This window comes from Phaseolus vulgaris, chromosome 4 (assembly GCF_000499845.2).
Source record: "Phaseolus vulgaris cultivar G19833 chromosome 4, P. vulgaris v2.0, whole genome shotgun sequence".
Lineage (NCBI taxonomy): Eukaryota > Viridiplantae > Streptophyta > Magnoliopsida > Fabales > Fabaceae > Phaseolus > Phaseolus vulgaris.
Window position 1 is genome coordinate 46791612 of NC_023756.2, and position 14833 is coordinate 46806444.

General features: G+C 33.6%; 2 protein-coding genes across 2 annotated transcripts; both read right to left on the reverse strand.

Annotated features, from left to right (window-relative positions):
* Positions 1-7836: 7836 nt before the first annotated feature.
* LOC137836546 (uncharacterized) lies at positions 7837-8994 on the reverse strand. Its single transcript, XM_068645214.1, has one exon. The coding sequence runs from the start codon at positions 8723-8725 to the stop codon at positions 8021-8023; it is 705 nt and encodes a 234-aa protein (XP_068501315.1). The 5' UTR covers positions 8726-8994; the 3' UTR covers positions 7837-8020.
* Positions 8995-12014: 3020 nt separating this feature from the next.
* Positions 12015-14510, reverse strand: LOC137838075 (probable polyol transporter 6). Its single transcript, XM_068647297.1, has 2 exons — positions 14095-14510; positions 12015-13771 (listed from the first exon to the last, which is right to left on the reverse strand). The coding sequence occupies exons 1-2, from the start codon at positions 14315-14317 to the stop codon at positions 12393-12395; spliced, it is 1602 nt and encodes a 533-aa protein (XP_068503398.1). The 5' UTR covers positions 14318-14510; the 3' UTR covers positions 12015-12392.
* Positions 14511-14833: the final 323 nt, after the last annotated feature.

Here is a 14833-nt window from a genome sequence, read left to right on the forward strand (position 1 = left end):
AAGCAACTAAAAGTAAACCCTAAAAGAAGGTTGTCACGGATCTAGGAGATTGACATGGTTTGATGCATAGGCAGAAGAAGAAAATTAGGAAGACCTAATAATGGTCCTGTAGAAATTAGTAAGATATATTTGTCAAATGTATGCACACACCATGGCACGATGGTTGTGAAGGTTGGCATGGAAACGGATCTCCTCTGTTCAACTTTATTACGTGTATATGAAAGGGGCAAGACATGCAGGCTTGTGAGCGTGTGAGTGTGACCATGACCCTTCGTCAGAACCATTAGAGACTCAAAAAGAAAAACAGAAAAGGGATATACTCATATATGGAACCAAAGATTCTTTGCTACACACTATGTCTGTGTGTCACGTCGTTAACCTAGGTTACCATTATCTTCCACTATAAAAAAAAAACTAACCTAAAAAAGGACCTCTTCCTGCACCACCAACCTCTTATGGTTTTCAAAAGCTTCAATTCTTGAATGAATTGAAAACAAATATAACTTTTTTAATGTTCGGGTTTATGGAAGAGTGATTGATATTTTGAAAATTTTGAAATTTTCTCTTTGACTCAACTGAATGTCTGGTCTTGAGTTTCTTTCAAAGTTCCATTAACTTGTTTTTTCTTTTCATGTTGGTGTCTTGATCCTTTGATTAAAAACAAGTTATTTGTGTTAGGTTGGGTATGTGATTCCTTTTGTTGTTTGTGAAAGACTCATGTTGTGATTTGGACAGTTATGAACTTTCTGTCTAAGATGTATAAGAATTGGATCATTCTTGAGTTGAGTTGATTCATATTTATTTATTTTTCTTACTTATAATATATATATATATATATTTATTGGAAGATAAGGGATAGTGCAAAAAGTTATTATTATATCATATACTTACTTTTTTTCTCTCTCTTTTTCCTTCTCATTGTTCTCTTCATTTCTGGTCGTAATCTTAAATATCTCTATTACTTTTTTTCTGTCCTCTTTCTTCTGTTTATACACTAAAACTATTAGGATTATAATGTAAATTTATTTTGGCATTTGGGTGTAATTTCAAATCTTTACTAAGGAACATGCAGTGTGATAATTTTCACTAATGGTTGGGTTGGTAAAAAGAAGATGTTTCTTGAGTGATACTTTTCCTTACAAGTTATTTTATCTTTACATCATTTGTCACATCTATCAATTTCATTCAGTTTTTTTAGTTTATCTTTTCTTCTCTTTCTTCCTTCCATCCATATACATTTGATCTCATGTTTAACATTTTCCTTTTTGAAACACAGAGAGAAAGAGTGAGAGAGAGAGAAAAGAATTTGTAGATGGGAACTGTTCATCTTTGTACACTCCATCGAGAGAGGCTTTCTCTTGAAGCAGTTGGGTGACAGTTTCCATGGACCATGCATGCCACTTGCAACTTGTCTTGTACATCACTTGCACCATTCTTCACTCCACGTTTTCTGGGGATTCCAAACCAAAGATGTTGCATTCCATTACCACTTTCGTGAAATCTCTCTATCACTCTCTTCTCCACCTTCAGGGATATTTTACAACACCAATTGGTTATTTGTCACGATGCTCGATCATAATGCAAAAGGACGTGTAAAAAATAAAGGAGCAAGCTATGTATCTAGCGAGACAAAATAAAACAAACTTGTTCCTGTTCAGTGTGCTGACAAATCAAAAGCATGCATATATGAATCGTACAACCAAGGAGGGTCCTCTCATCCACGCGTCTTCTTCTACAAAAGTCAACAAATGAGTTTCACTTTCAACCAACATGATAAAACATTTGCACACTTTGATTAGACAAAAGTTCGTGTGCTTTCATTAATCTTTCTTAACTGTTTTTATAAGCTGTTCCAAAGGGATGTTTGATCCATCACAGAAACTATACAGACTCAAATTATCTCATCTGTTGAATTCATCTCGAAATTCTGACTAGGTTCTTGGGATATCAGTTTGTTTATCTTTTATGCTAATGGTATATGTGTAGAATACTTGATTATACTTGAATTGTGAGTCTGTCAAGTGTATAGTGAAAGAGTAGGTGGAAAATATCTTAGTCAACAATATTATGCCTCCTTGACAAGGTTCTTGAAGTCTTAAATTTTGCATAAATTTTGATACTGTTTTGGTGCTTGGGTACGAATTAAAGGTAGGTAGCTAGGGCAACTTTTGATTGATTGGATGAGAAGGAAGTGAGCATCTATGATGCAAGGTCCATTAATGCCTTAAAGTTAGATAGCAGTAGTATGTGGTAGGAAATAGGTCAATTGGGCCATGATGGTAATTCTATCTAACATGCCCTAGATACTAGCTGGCTAGAACAATATTCCTTGAAAGCATAGCCCTAAAATGAGTCCTAGCCCTTTGATTTTACCATTAGATAGGCATTTGAGTGAGACAGTGGTGAAAGTCTAGGCTCCTCAATCACCTCTTGTTTGTCTCAAGGGGGAGACTCCAACTCACTTTTGTTAGTGATATTGACCCCATATTCTTGGAATATGAATGGATACTAGTGGAATCTTCCTTCTGTTGAAGAACAATATATCTCCTGGAACATGATTGGCATGTGTCTGTCACTGGGATTCCTTGTTTGCCTTTCCTTTCAATTCCTTGATCTCAGTGGGTGGGAGATGAGATGAGATGAGATGAGATGGGATCCACCATATGTGCCTGCTAAGTGGAAACCTTTAATTCTGTACTTGCTTTACTGCTCATGCCTTCATCTTCAACTTCCAATTCATCTTCAATGTGTGTGTGTGTCTCAATGTCACATACCAATTCATTTCTCAATGTCACACTATCCCATTGCACATGCATTGCTTCCCACTATATATATGTTAAGGGCTAGAAGGGCCCAAATTTGGGAACCCAATAGGAGAATATTGGACTTCAAAACTGGCTTTTGCTTCTTGTACCCTCACAATTTTACTATCACTCTCTCAATTTCTAAAAATACCAATTTTGCCTTTGGGAGTTTTATTTTAAAGGCACGAACTCCATGGAAAGACTCAAATGGTGATTTTGACTGAAGGTCGATGCTGGAGGAAGAGTACTCCATAGATGATGTTGATATGGAGTATTCTATATTTTGTAATGCATTGAATAATGAATGTCGGATAAACAAATGTATTGATTCATTGTCAACCGAAGTGGTATCGGTAAAGGTTACTTCCACTTTAATATTTACATAACATGCATATGTGAAACATATTTGGTGAAATATAAAGTTGTCATGTAAGTATTCGTTACTCGTGATGAACGATTGAAGTGGGCAAGAAAGGTTATTTATGAGTTTTACTTTATTATTGTTATATTAAAGTTGGATACGTCAATGGACAACGAGGAAGGAATATATATGTATTATTAGGTTGTGAGAGAGAATGTGTTGTATTGGGATGCAACCTCTCTACAAGGCAAACAACACTCCTTCTTATGTAGTGTCATACCTAACACAAACAAGATCGACTAAGCCTGACAACTCGATTACAACTTCTATATAATCATGTGGAGCTCTTAACTTATTCATTTTATTGTCATGTGTGACCAATTTCATCTCACCATAATCTTACAATTGTCAATTAATATCATTTTAGCATTTCTAATAAATAAAACATTAACTTTAATGCATGTATATGAACATTATTATCTACCACTCCATTTCATAATTGTCTAATAACATGGTTCTCATAACCGACGAATAATGAACTATACACGGACTCTCCAAGATAGGTTCATCCTTGGCTACATGGACCTTCTCAACTACCATATTTTTTTCTACAACATCATCTTCAACAATGTTACTAGCACCACCTCGCTCTCTTCGTCTAGTAGATCGTTTGTTCATACACAATTAGTCTTAGTTTGAGAACTAGTCCCTCTAGTTCTAACCATGTTTCTCCACCTATTTAAAGAGCTACACCTAGTCATGCAAACCAAAAAAAAAAAAAAAATCTAAAATAAGTTTTACAAAACAGTTATTCAAAATACTCTTTTCGAAATATGTTTACGAAATGATAACTTTGAAACATCATCCAGAAAATAGTATTTTGGAAAGTTGTTCTGAAAAACTTATTCCAGAAATATTCATAATGATGATACCTCCCCATATAGAATTTAAAATCTGGTATTCTTCCATACAATCCTTTATGGAAAGTAAAAAAAGTAAAAAAATTCTTACCTACAAGACCTCAACAACAATCATTTGTATCACAATGATGGTAATAGACAACAGAAGGTGGTTAGAACGAAACAGAAGGAAACAAAATGGATGAGGGAAAGTAAATCACAATTGGGGAGGATGTGAAGCGCAACCACTAGTGGCACAACACAATACAACAATGACGAAGAAAAGGGAAGGAGGGAGAAAAAAAACTAAGCTTTCATTATAAACCCTCAAGGGCATATATGTCATTTGACTAGTATGAGGAGTGTAGTTCAAAAAATGAGGGGTGCAAGAAGCAAAAGTCATCAAAATTCTACACTCTTTTTGGGCCTATAGTTATGGTTCATTCTTTTTACACTCGCATGTTTTAAACATACACCGCATAAATTTTGAAATTTCAAATGTACCCTTATGTAAATAAGTTAGGTGTGGCACTATGAGGTGACTTTGTGTGTTTTTGGTTGAGTTTCATTATGGTGAACAATGGTGGTGTGCTTGGTGACGGTGTTTGATATGTTTAATGGTGGTAGTGGTAGTGGTTGTTGTGCTTGGTAGTGATGTTGGGCGGTGGTTGTCGGTGAGTGTTTTGTTTTCATGTTGTTCTAGTTCTGAAATGCACAATCCAATGACCTTTTGTATTGTGCAATCTAAAAGGATATAAGTTAAATTTATCTATTTCAGATTGTAAAATTCATAATCCTAACATTTACCAATTACATTATGCGTTCCAAACTGGTGTAGGTGAAATTGCAAGATGATTGTCTCATACCAACTATAAATCTATATATTGTTATGCATATGCTAATTTATGGTCTTCATGTTACATTAGTAGGATGCAAATATTTACCTAAATGTTGGGAGTTACACACACATATGTTACCTTTGCATACAATTGAGTGCATTGATGTAGACAAATTTAATTTTCAATATAATTTTATTTTTGTTTATAATTGATTGTATTCAATACGATGTAGACAAATTTATGATTTTTGTTTATATAACAATTACTGAAATGTTTTTTTTTTTAAATTAAAGAAATTATAGATTGTACAATTTAAAATAAATTTGAAAAATATTTATTAATATGTAAATATATTTTTAATTGTAAAATTTTAAATGCTTTAATACATTTTGAATTTTGAATTGTATAATTCACACATTCTAATTATGAAAATATCTTTTAGAATATACTATCTAAAATATATTTTGAATTTATAATGTATTATTAAATCTAAAAATACATTTAAGATTGTGTAATTATAATACTTTTTATTAGAGAGTTAAATGATATTTCATCACCTCCTCAAAAGTGCATGCAAAATGAGTGAGTCGTTTATATAACAACTCAAACACCTATATAAATTATACGTGCATCTTTAAGAGGATTGTTTGCTATTCATAGTCTTTTTTTTACTTTTCATTTATGTAAGTACCATGATGGTATCATATAAATAAAGAAATAAAAAATTAAAAAGAATGTTGATTATTGTTTGAAAATTTGAGCTATTAAAGTGAATCATGGCTCTAAATGCCCCCAAATTATGATAATCATGACCCTTTACACTTTTTCCCTCACATTTGCACTAAAAATTATCCACACAAATAAAACCTTCGAAAGCTGCATGTACTTATGATATATGAGTACCAAATTAAATATGTACTTATTTAATCTAAATATAACATTTTGTCTCTTTAATACCTTTAAATGTAGTAAATTTACTAATAAAAAATATAGTAAGTTTTTAATCTCTTATACATATATATTTTTATAATGTTTGTTAACTAAATTGACATGGAATGCTTACCCTCCACGTAGAATTCTAGGTAAAAAGATGGCTACAAGAAAATAATAGCTTCATACAATTTTAAAAATAATAGACCTAAAGTATTTTAAAACTAAATTCGCACCATTTTAAAGTTTGGGAACTAATTATTCAATTTTTAAAATATAGAGCCACAATTATACTTCACAAAAAGTACAAATGCCAAAAACATATAAAATAATTTTTATTATAATCTAAGACCCAGGTAAAACCAACCTAATTTCAATCCAATTAATGTGATTTGGACTAAAAAGAAATTGTAGAACCAAATCAAATAGAAGGAATAAAGCATTCTTGGTTTAAATTTGTTTTTATCCTAAATTGAGAGCAAACATGTAACACAACTGCAAGTATATCTTATCCAAATGTTATGGGGTAAAAATTTAAAAGAGGAAGATGAAGATTCATGGAAGTGGGAAGTATAGAAAATAGAAAGTATAGACTCTACTTTTAATTATTTACAAGATGATAGTAGTGTACTTAATGAATTTGATTTTTCTATTTTATGAAGTGTTCAGGTGTTTTTTTCTGCTCAACATATTGTTTGACACTTAGTGAAGGGGAGAATGTGTTTAAAATATGATTGGTCTGTAGGGTATAGTATTATCTAATACTTTGTGTATATTTTGTCAATTTAAAGATGGAACTGTAACACATCTCATTATATTCATTGTATGATGTAAGAAATTAAATTTTGTTTGTCAGATGTATGATATATGGGTTGGAATTTAATCAGTACACAATGAGTTTAATGCAACATTTTCAACTATCCCATTTATTTGAACTAAATGCAAAACAAAATAAAATATGGATTTGGGTAGCTATAGTCTGGATCATATGAACCATAAGAATAATATTATATTTAAGAACACTAAGGCTTATGTTGAAGATTTATTCTGTATGACAGAGTTCTATGTCTAGGTATGGATGATCCATAGAATTCCTAGAACTACATTCTCTTTACTCAGACTCGTACAATGTCTAAAAGTTTGCTTAAAATCTTTGTGATTATACAATGTACTGGGTATGTGTAGATGTTGTCGTATAGGGGAGGGAGGAGGGAGGGAGGAGGGAGGGAGAAGAAGGAAACTCTGTAAAATTGAAGAGAAGAGTTTAGACCATTCTAAATATGGAAATGGATTTGGGTATCTATAGTCTGGATGATATGAAACCATACAAATAATATTATATTTCAGAACAATAAGGCTTATGTTGAAGAACTATTATGGCATAGATTTCTGCCTGGGTGTGGATGACCCATAGAATTCCTAGAACTACATTCTCTTTACTCGAACTCGTACAATGTCTAAAGGTTTGCTTAAAATCTATGTGATTATACAATGTCATTAATGTACTGGGTATGTGTAGATGCTGTCGTACAGGGGAGGGAGGAGAGGGAAACTCTGTAAAATTGAAGAGATGAGTTTGAACTATTCTTTTATCTTTGTAAGTTGAGGGTTTTGGTTAATCAAAATTGTGTTGTGGCTTAATAGAAGTATTGCAAGAGAATTAATAGGTTTTATTTTGAAACACTCCTTAAATACTTTAGAATGATGTTATCATTATTTGTCGATAAAAAAAATCCTAAAATGAGAACAAATAAAAATGATCTTGTTTAGAGAGAGAGAAAATAAATGCAAACCTTGTATTTCTTCCTTCAAGTACATACCACTCACTCCCAAAGAGAAAGCACATAAAAAAAAGAACTCTAATCTTGCATCTCAGTCTCCAGAAAGACCACCCAGCAAATAATCTTAAAAAATATTTACTATTTTGGAAAACACGGCAATTTTCAGAACAAAATATTTTATCATAATTAATGTCAATGAAATGCTTTGATCAATGAAAAATATAATAATGAACAAAAAAAAAAAAACCTTTTGAATTATTTAGACAAACAAAACACAAACAGCTATTACCATCCACGAAATTGAAGGTCAATAAACACAGAATCAACTCAAGAAAACGTCAAATGATCTTTAGAGGGTCTCAAGAAGTTAATGAACAAGACAAAAGCCAAACAAACCTAAGACCTTTCACTGATATCTTAGCTTGTTCCTAGAGACTCTGGAAGGTGAAGCATGCCTCATAGATGGACCCAACAACTCTGAGTACATTTCCAAGAAGAACTTATCCACAATTTCAACATATGCAGGGCAAGTGAGTCTAGAATAGTAATGAAGAACCTCTTCAATGTCTAATATATACTCCACATTGTTCATGTCCAACATCTCCAACTCCCTCAGCTTCTGTTCCACCATGCAGTATCTGTGTTCCTTCATATACATAGACATGAATGATGACTCTTTTGGATGCCTTTCCTTTTCTAGAGTTAAGCTCCTCCTGTTGTTTTGGTTGTTGTCACCACCTTCCTCTTTTTTCTCCACCTTGTTCTTCTTCTGAGCATGGCTTGCATTGGACAAGCTAATGTAGCTTCCACTATAGACCTCACTTTCTTGCTTTGATGGCAATGCAGATACAGCTTTCTTCTTCATTCTTGTCCTTGTTTTCTCTGTTTCTGATTCCCATTGGTCTGAGAAATCAGTATACAGTTTCTCCATTTCTTGGTAACTTGTGTTGCTGGTAATGTCCATGGCACTTGATGCAGCCACAGAATAAGAGAAATGGCTATGAGGAGAAGTTTTTGGAAGCCTTTGGTAACCCGGGGAGAAGAAAGACTTGAAGTTCTTTATAGTCTTTTGAAAGAACTTCTTGGTGCTGGAAATGGAACTTAGCAACATTGGTGATGGCAAGGATAGTACTACTACTTCCAGAATGTATATAATTAACTATAAATGAGATTTTCTGGTTGGTACCTTCTGATGCAGATAAGGGACACAAAGTTGTATGTGAGAATCTCTAAATGTATCTCTTTTTAGGTGATGATCTCAGTGAAGATTTCTCTATAAAGTTGGCACAAGGAGAGGAGCCATTAAAGAGACTTTAGTTTTTCCTTTCGGAAGATCAATGGATTTGAGGGTTTCCCTTTTCTTTGCTTTGCTTTTTGTTGTTCTCCTTTGTCTTCTTCAGACTCTCTTGTGTTGTCTCATTTTCTTTTTCTGCCTCCTAACTGGACCCCACAATCTCCAAACTTGGAAGATAGTGACCCTTTTTCATTAAACAAGTTTTGTAAGTTTCGTTGCCTTTACTTTTGAGGGTGGAGTTGGTATGCAGCCTCCTTGGGAAAATGAAAGTGGGGTGGTGGTTGTTCAATTGGACCTTTCCTGAACAGTTCTGTTCCTACATTTTATGGCATCTTTCTCCTAATCAGTAATCACTAACCACATCCCTGTTTTGTCTTAATTAACCATGCTTCATATTCAAATAAGTAACATGCTATAATATGGTTGATCAGAACCTCCATCTTTGAATCCATATATGTATATATGAAATAACATGTTACCAAAAATCAGTACCATTTAAATAGTTCTTATTATGTTGAAAATAATCTCAAAGAGGGTACCTACTTTGAGCAAAAAGATTCATAATGAAATTAGTACCTGTGCAACGTATATTTTGACAAGTTGGATACTGCTATGTCTGAATACAACATTACAAGGGAAAGAAAAACCTTGCTTGGCTACAAATTTTTTAATGCAGATTGCTCTCTTGAAAGGTCAGTGTCTTGCTACACGTGACTGTGTGTAGTGTGTACAATTACCTCAGAAGATGAGTACACCAATGCATTTTCACAGCATATCAGGTGAATTTCAAGTTTCTAGAGAAACTAAAAAAAACATTACTCCAAACACATTCTATTCTTGTTATAACTTTTTTCAAGAGAAGTATAGAAAAATATGAACAAAAATAAGATAACTCATTAATTATTCATAAGTATGAGGACTAATGCAGATGTGGTTGGGTGGTTCAATGTGGTCATGTGAGTGAGTTAATTGTATACACACACTGAAGCAAGTGGTTCTAATGATGAGTTAAAATGTAATAAAGGAAGAAAAATGGGTGCCATAGTCATGTCAAAATCAATTATCTTCCATGCCGAACAACTGCATGTGTACTGTTATTCTTTTTCCATTTATTTTTATTTTTCTCTTGTCTTTATGAAATCACTGTTCACAGGTGTCATTTAGAAATCAGAACCCAGTTATTCAGTTGCTGCAAAACTTTATATTGCTGTCAGACCTTATGTTTTGATATTTTTAGTCATGCTCATTTGGCCAAAACTTTGATAACAATGATTAAATAAACATAAAGTGTGTTTTTTTTATATATTATGTAATTTCTTCCTATGTACAAGTCTTATGATGTAATTATAAGTTAATTAAACCATACATTTCTTACTCATCAGTGATAAGTAATAAGATATTAAGAACACAATTACACTTTTTATCATTCTATGCAGCTCATAAATTATAGAACAAAAAAATTATGTTTCATTGTAAAATATTCAGTTAATAAAATGATAATTTTATTCATTTTAAGAAAAGCAGGTTGTATTGATGCAAAAGAAAGATATTTATTTCTTCCATTTAATATACACACGATTTGTTCTGCTGATAAAAAAAAAACATGCGATTTGTTCTGCTGATAAAAAAAAACACACCATTTGAAGAAGTAGTTAATGTTTTTTTATCATATAGACTTTAAGTAGCATTTTTTGTTTTCTAAAGAACAGAGTTTAATTTTCTTCAGACCAATTCAAACCTTGTAAATGAAAATAAATAAGCATTAGATGATGCTCCTTAAAAGATGGGTCAAAACAAAGTTTCAATCTTGTTGTTTATATCTTTTATTTCTAACTTATTGTCATGGATTTGATGAAGGGAGTTGTCAATTAAGCCATTCTTCTCTTTGTGTATTTTCCAGTCTTGGACATCTGTTGTCTTGCATATTAGGTTAATGCTTCTGATAGTACAGCTATTATACATACAGAATTTGGTCCCACAAGCTCTAAATTTGGCCCCATTTGATTTTTTGTCTCATCTTATTTCATGTTAAAACAGTTGGTTCTCTCTGTGCATCTTATTGAAAATTTCTCCATTCATTGGTATTGGTGACCTTTTGGTTTTGACTGATTTCAGAAGGTTATAGTATCTTTAATCACAAACTCAAAGACAAACAATTGTTTATGAGGGTTCTTGCTATTAGAAACTTTTCAAGACTAATTGTAGTGCTATACATAGTAAAATACAAACTATAACTATTAACTAAACAGTTAATAGTGGAAGTTGAATGAGATGGACAACAACTAGCACTTGTCTGGACCAAAATTTGACCAGGACTAAGCAACAACACATCAAAATCTGATAAGGGTAGTAACAGATAGGCTAGCCTACAAGTCAAGTTTGAACATTAATGGAAAAAGGCCACGCGTAGAGTTTGGAACCCGTCTGCATCACAGAAAATGAGGAGCATAAGACTAGTATATAGTCTAAAATCTAAATATACTTGTGCTTGATTCTTAAGGATCATACATTATTACACACATGTCTCTCTTTTTCTTTTCTTTTTTTCATAATTGATCACTACCCTACCTAATTTATATTCATCAAGCCACGTGGTGATCATTTTCTGATAACAACCTTGTAAATCAGAGGCATTCAATCCTTCTTGATAGAATAAACAATTGGTGGTTGATAAATTTTGATGTGTCTATGTCTTGTCTATAATCCATTTGCATTTATGAGATCTGTCTTGGGAACATATCAAGCATAAATGTTGGGTTGATACAAATACACCCGTGACATATGACATAATGTATTATGTGTTTCTGATTCAGGGTGTTGATGAAGACATGGTTCGCAAGATTGGGATCATGGTTTTGTTCCTGTAAAACAGAAATCAGGTTATGGATCAGATGTTACATCTGAATTATGGTTCATTGGATTTGCCTTTCAAGGAGTAGTCACAATATCAATAATTTCCTTCTGAGACCTGGCAAGGACCCCTTCAATTTCTGATTGGAAATCATTGTGAATTTGCTCTTACATTGCTGTAGGTTGATGCTAGTTTTGAAATGTGGATGTTCTTTTATTCATTCTTGTACTACAGTAAATCCATGAAGAGTCTCTCTGGTTGAACAATAACATCATTAATAGAAGACTACAAAATATACATGCTTTGTTGACATATGCTCACTGAACAAACAATTAGATTCATACAAAAAAAATATACTTGGTCCAATGAAACAGAGAAGCTAAAGCTCCAATTTCCAAACAATTTTTCCTGGAAGAAAATAATTCCAGGATATGTTGAATTTTTCACTATTCAATAATCTACCCATTGTATCAATCACTATGTATCTTATCAAGCAAAACAATAAATTAAACAAAAAAAGAATTGCACTTGTGTTGTGTGCCTATCTCTTGAACAACAACAGCACAGTTTTTTCTTCAACTTCAGAAATTGATCTTCTCACAAAGATCAAGACTTTTAATCTAAAGTTTACTCTTAAGCTGAATGTGTCTGATCTTCAAACAAAGCTTCAATCTCCTCTAAGTTCTTGCCTTTGGTCTCTGGTAAAAAGCAATAAAAGAAGAGTGTGGCACAAGCCATCACCCCACCAAACACAAAGAACATGCCCCCAAAAGTTATTGCCTCTGAGACACTAAGGAATGTCATGGACACAATCCCACTCACCAAACGGTTCACAGAAATGGCCAAGCTGGAACCTTGGGCCCTTAGCCTCAGAGGGAAAATCTCTGAAGAATAAACCCAAGTTGTGGGCCCAAGCCCAATAGAGAAGAATGCAACTGTAGCACAGACAGCAACCACACACAAAGCAATGACCAATTCATTCTTTGTGTCACCAGAGAACTTAAGGAAGGTGGAACCAAAGCCCAGCAAGAACAAAGACACTGTCATGCCACATGAGCCCAACAGCAACATGGTTCTTCGCCCCAACCGGTCTAAGAACATTGCTGAAATCAAAGCAAAGCATGTCTTGGTTATTCCCATGATGACTGTAACACCTAGAAGGTGCTTCTCATTCACAATCCCAGCCTCCTTAAACACTTCAGGGCTGTAATATATCACAGCATCATTCCCAGAAGCCTGCATGAAGAAGTTAACACCAATGGCAGCCACAAGGATTCTCAACACAGGGCGAGTAGGTGTGACAAGCAACTCCCTCCAAACCCCTTGTCCATGCCAGGTTCCTGAATTATTGGAAGAATCAGAAGAAGAACCTTCTTTGTCCTTGTTTCTGAGGGAAGCAGAAGCAGCTTCTTGTATCTCAGCAAGCCTCAATTCAGCTTCTCCTTTGTTCTCTGATGTTCTAATCAAAACCTGCTTTGCTTCCTCAAATCTGCCCTTCACTACTAGCCAGCGAGGTGATTCAGGCATTGCCAACACACCAAGTGCCACTGCAACAGCTGGCAAGGCTGCAACACCAAGCATAAGTCTCCAATTTATGTCATTTGGGAGACTTGAAAAGACATAGTTGGAGACATAACCAAGTAGAATGCCAACACTGATGAAGACTTCAGGGAGTGATGTGAGAAGCCCTCTGGTGAGAGCAGGAGAGAGCTCAGCCACATACACTGGTGAAATCATGAGGGAGTAACCAACACCAATGCCAGCAACTACACGACCAGCCATGAGGAATAGGAATGAAGGAGCTAACCCCATCAGAATAGCACCAATCAGGAATGTTCCTGCAGCAACTATTATGGTGTACCTCCTTCCAATCCAATCTGAAGTCTTGCCCGAAGCAAGGGACCCAAACAGAGAACACACATTTAAGCACCCAATAAGGATTTCCACTTGGACTGATGTGATCTTAAGATCTTGCCTAATAAAGAGTGCAGCACCACTCATGACCCCAATATCTGCAAGCACCCACACACAAAAATATCAATACCAAGTACTTTTAAATGTAGTCTTGCATAATTGCATCAACATTCATCAACTTTGTTATCAAATTTTCTTAATTTTTGGGGTCATGGAATGCAGACAAAACTTAAATCCAATCTTTCAGTATTACTAACAACTTTTTCTAATCAAATAACTGAGACAACACTCCAACTATGATTCAAGAACACCGACTATGAAACAAGGTGCTTGGAATGTTGCCATCTATTGGGGATTTGATCTGGGAAATGGATAATACTTAAGCATTGGATTCTTTTAACTTAATTTTGTGAAAACTCACCATAGCCTAAGAGAATGGAGTTTGTGGAAGCCAAGATAGCACCACCAAGTGCATATTTGTTGATGCTAGGATTACCCTGTGATGTGCTGGGCTTGTTGTGAAGAATATCTTCCTCTGCACAAGTTCCTTCCTTGTCATCATCACTGAGGTTGGGAACAGCTTTTGCAGCAGAAGCAGGAAGAGGGTAGTAACAATGGTGCTCCACAGCAGAATTCTCTTCCATATCTGAGAGAACAAATGAAGAACAGCAAAGCAATACTACAAAAATTTGTACAGACACTAAAATGGAAGAACAGGAACAAGACAACCTTGGATTTAGTATGTAAATTTATCCAAAAAAATCTACTAATATAATAATTGTAAAGGGATTAACACAAACACCAATGAGTGATCTGACTAATATGACGGCATACCATTTATTATGTTTAAAAATAAAATAATGAATAATCAAAATCACATGAATAACTCTAAATAGTTATTCAAATATTAAATAACCTTAAAAGTAATTCCTAGATAAACAATTTAATTTAAACTCATTGAATAGAATCTAACTATAGAATGCCATAAATGTTAAAATGATTAACTTTTACTAATTATTTTTTAAAACTATTTTCACTACTAAAAAATATTAAATAAAAACTAATTTTAAAGACTATAAATAATTATTTAGATTCTTTGGTATAAAAACTCTAATAACTAATTAAATAAAATTTTAAAATACTATTTTTACTATTAAATA

Bases quoted from the DNA above. Each gene is read 5' to 3' on its own strand.
- LOC137838075 (XM_068647297.1), bottom strand. From the start codon at position 14,317: ATGGAAGAGAATTCTGCTGTGGAGCACCATTGTTACTACCCTCTTCCT. The intron at 13,772-14,094 runs GTGAGTTTTCAC...GGGTGCTTGCAG, and splicing joins CTCCATTCTCTTAGGCTATG to ATATTGGGGTCATGAGTGGT.
- LOC137836546 (XM_068645214.1), bottom strand. From the start codon at position 8,725: ATGTTGCTAAGTTCCATTTCCAGCACCAAGAAGTTCTTTCAAAAGACT.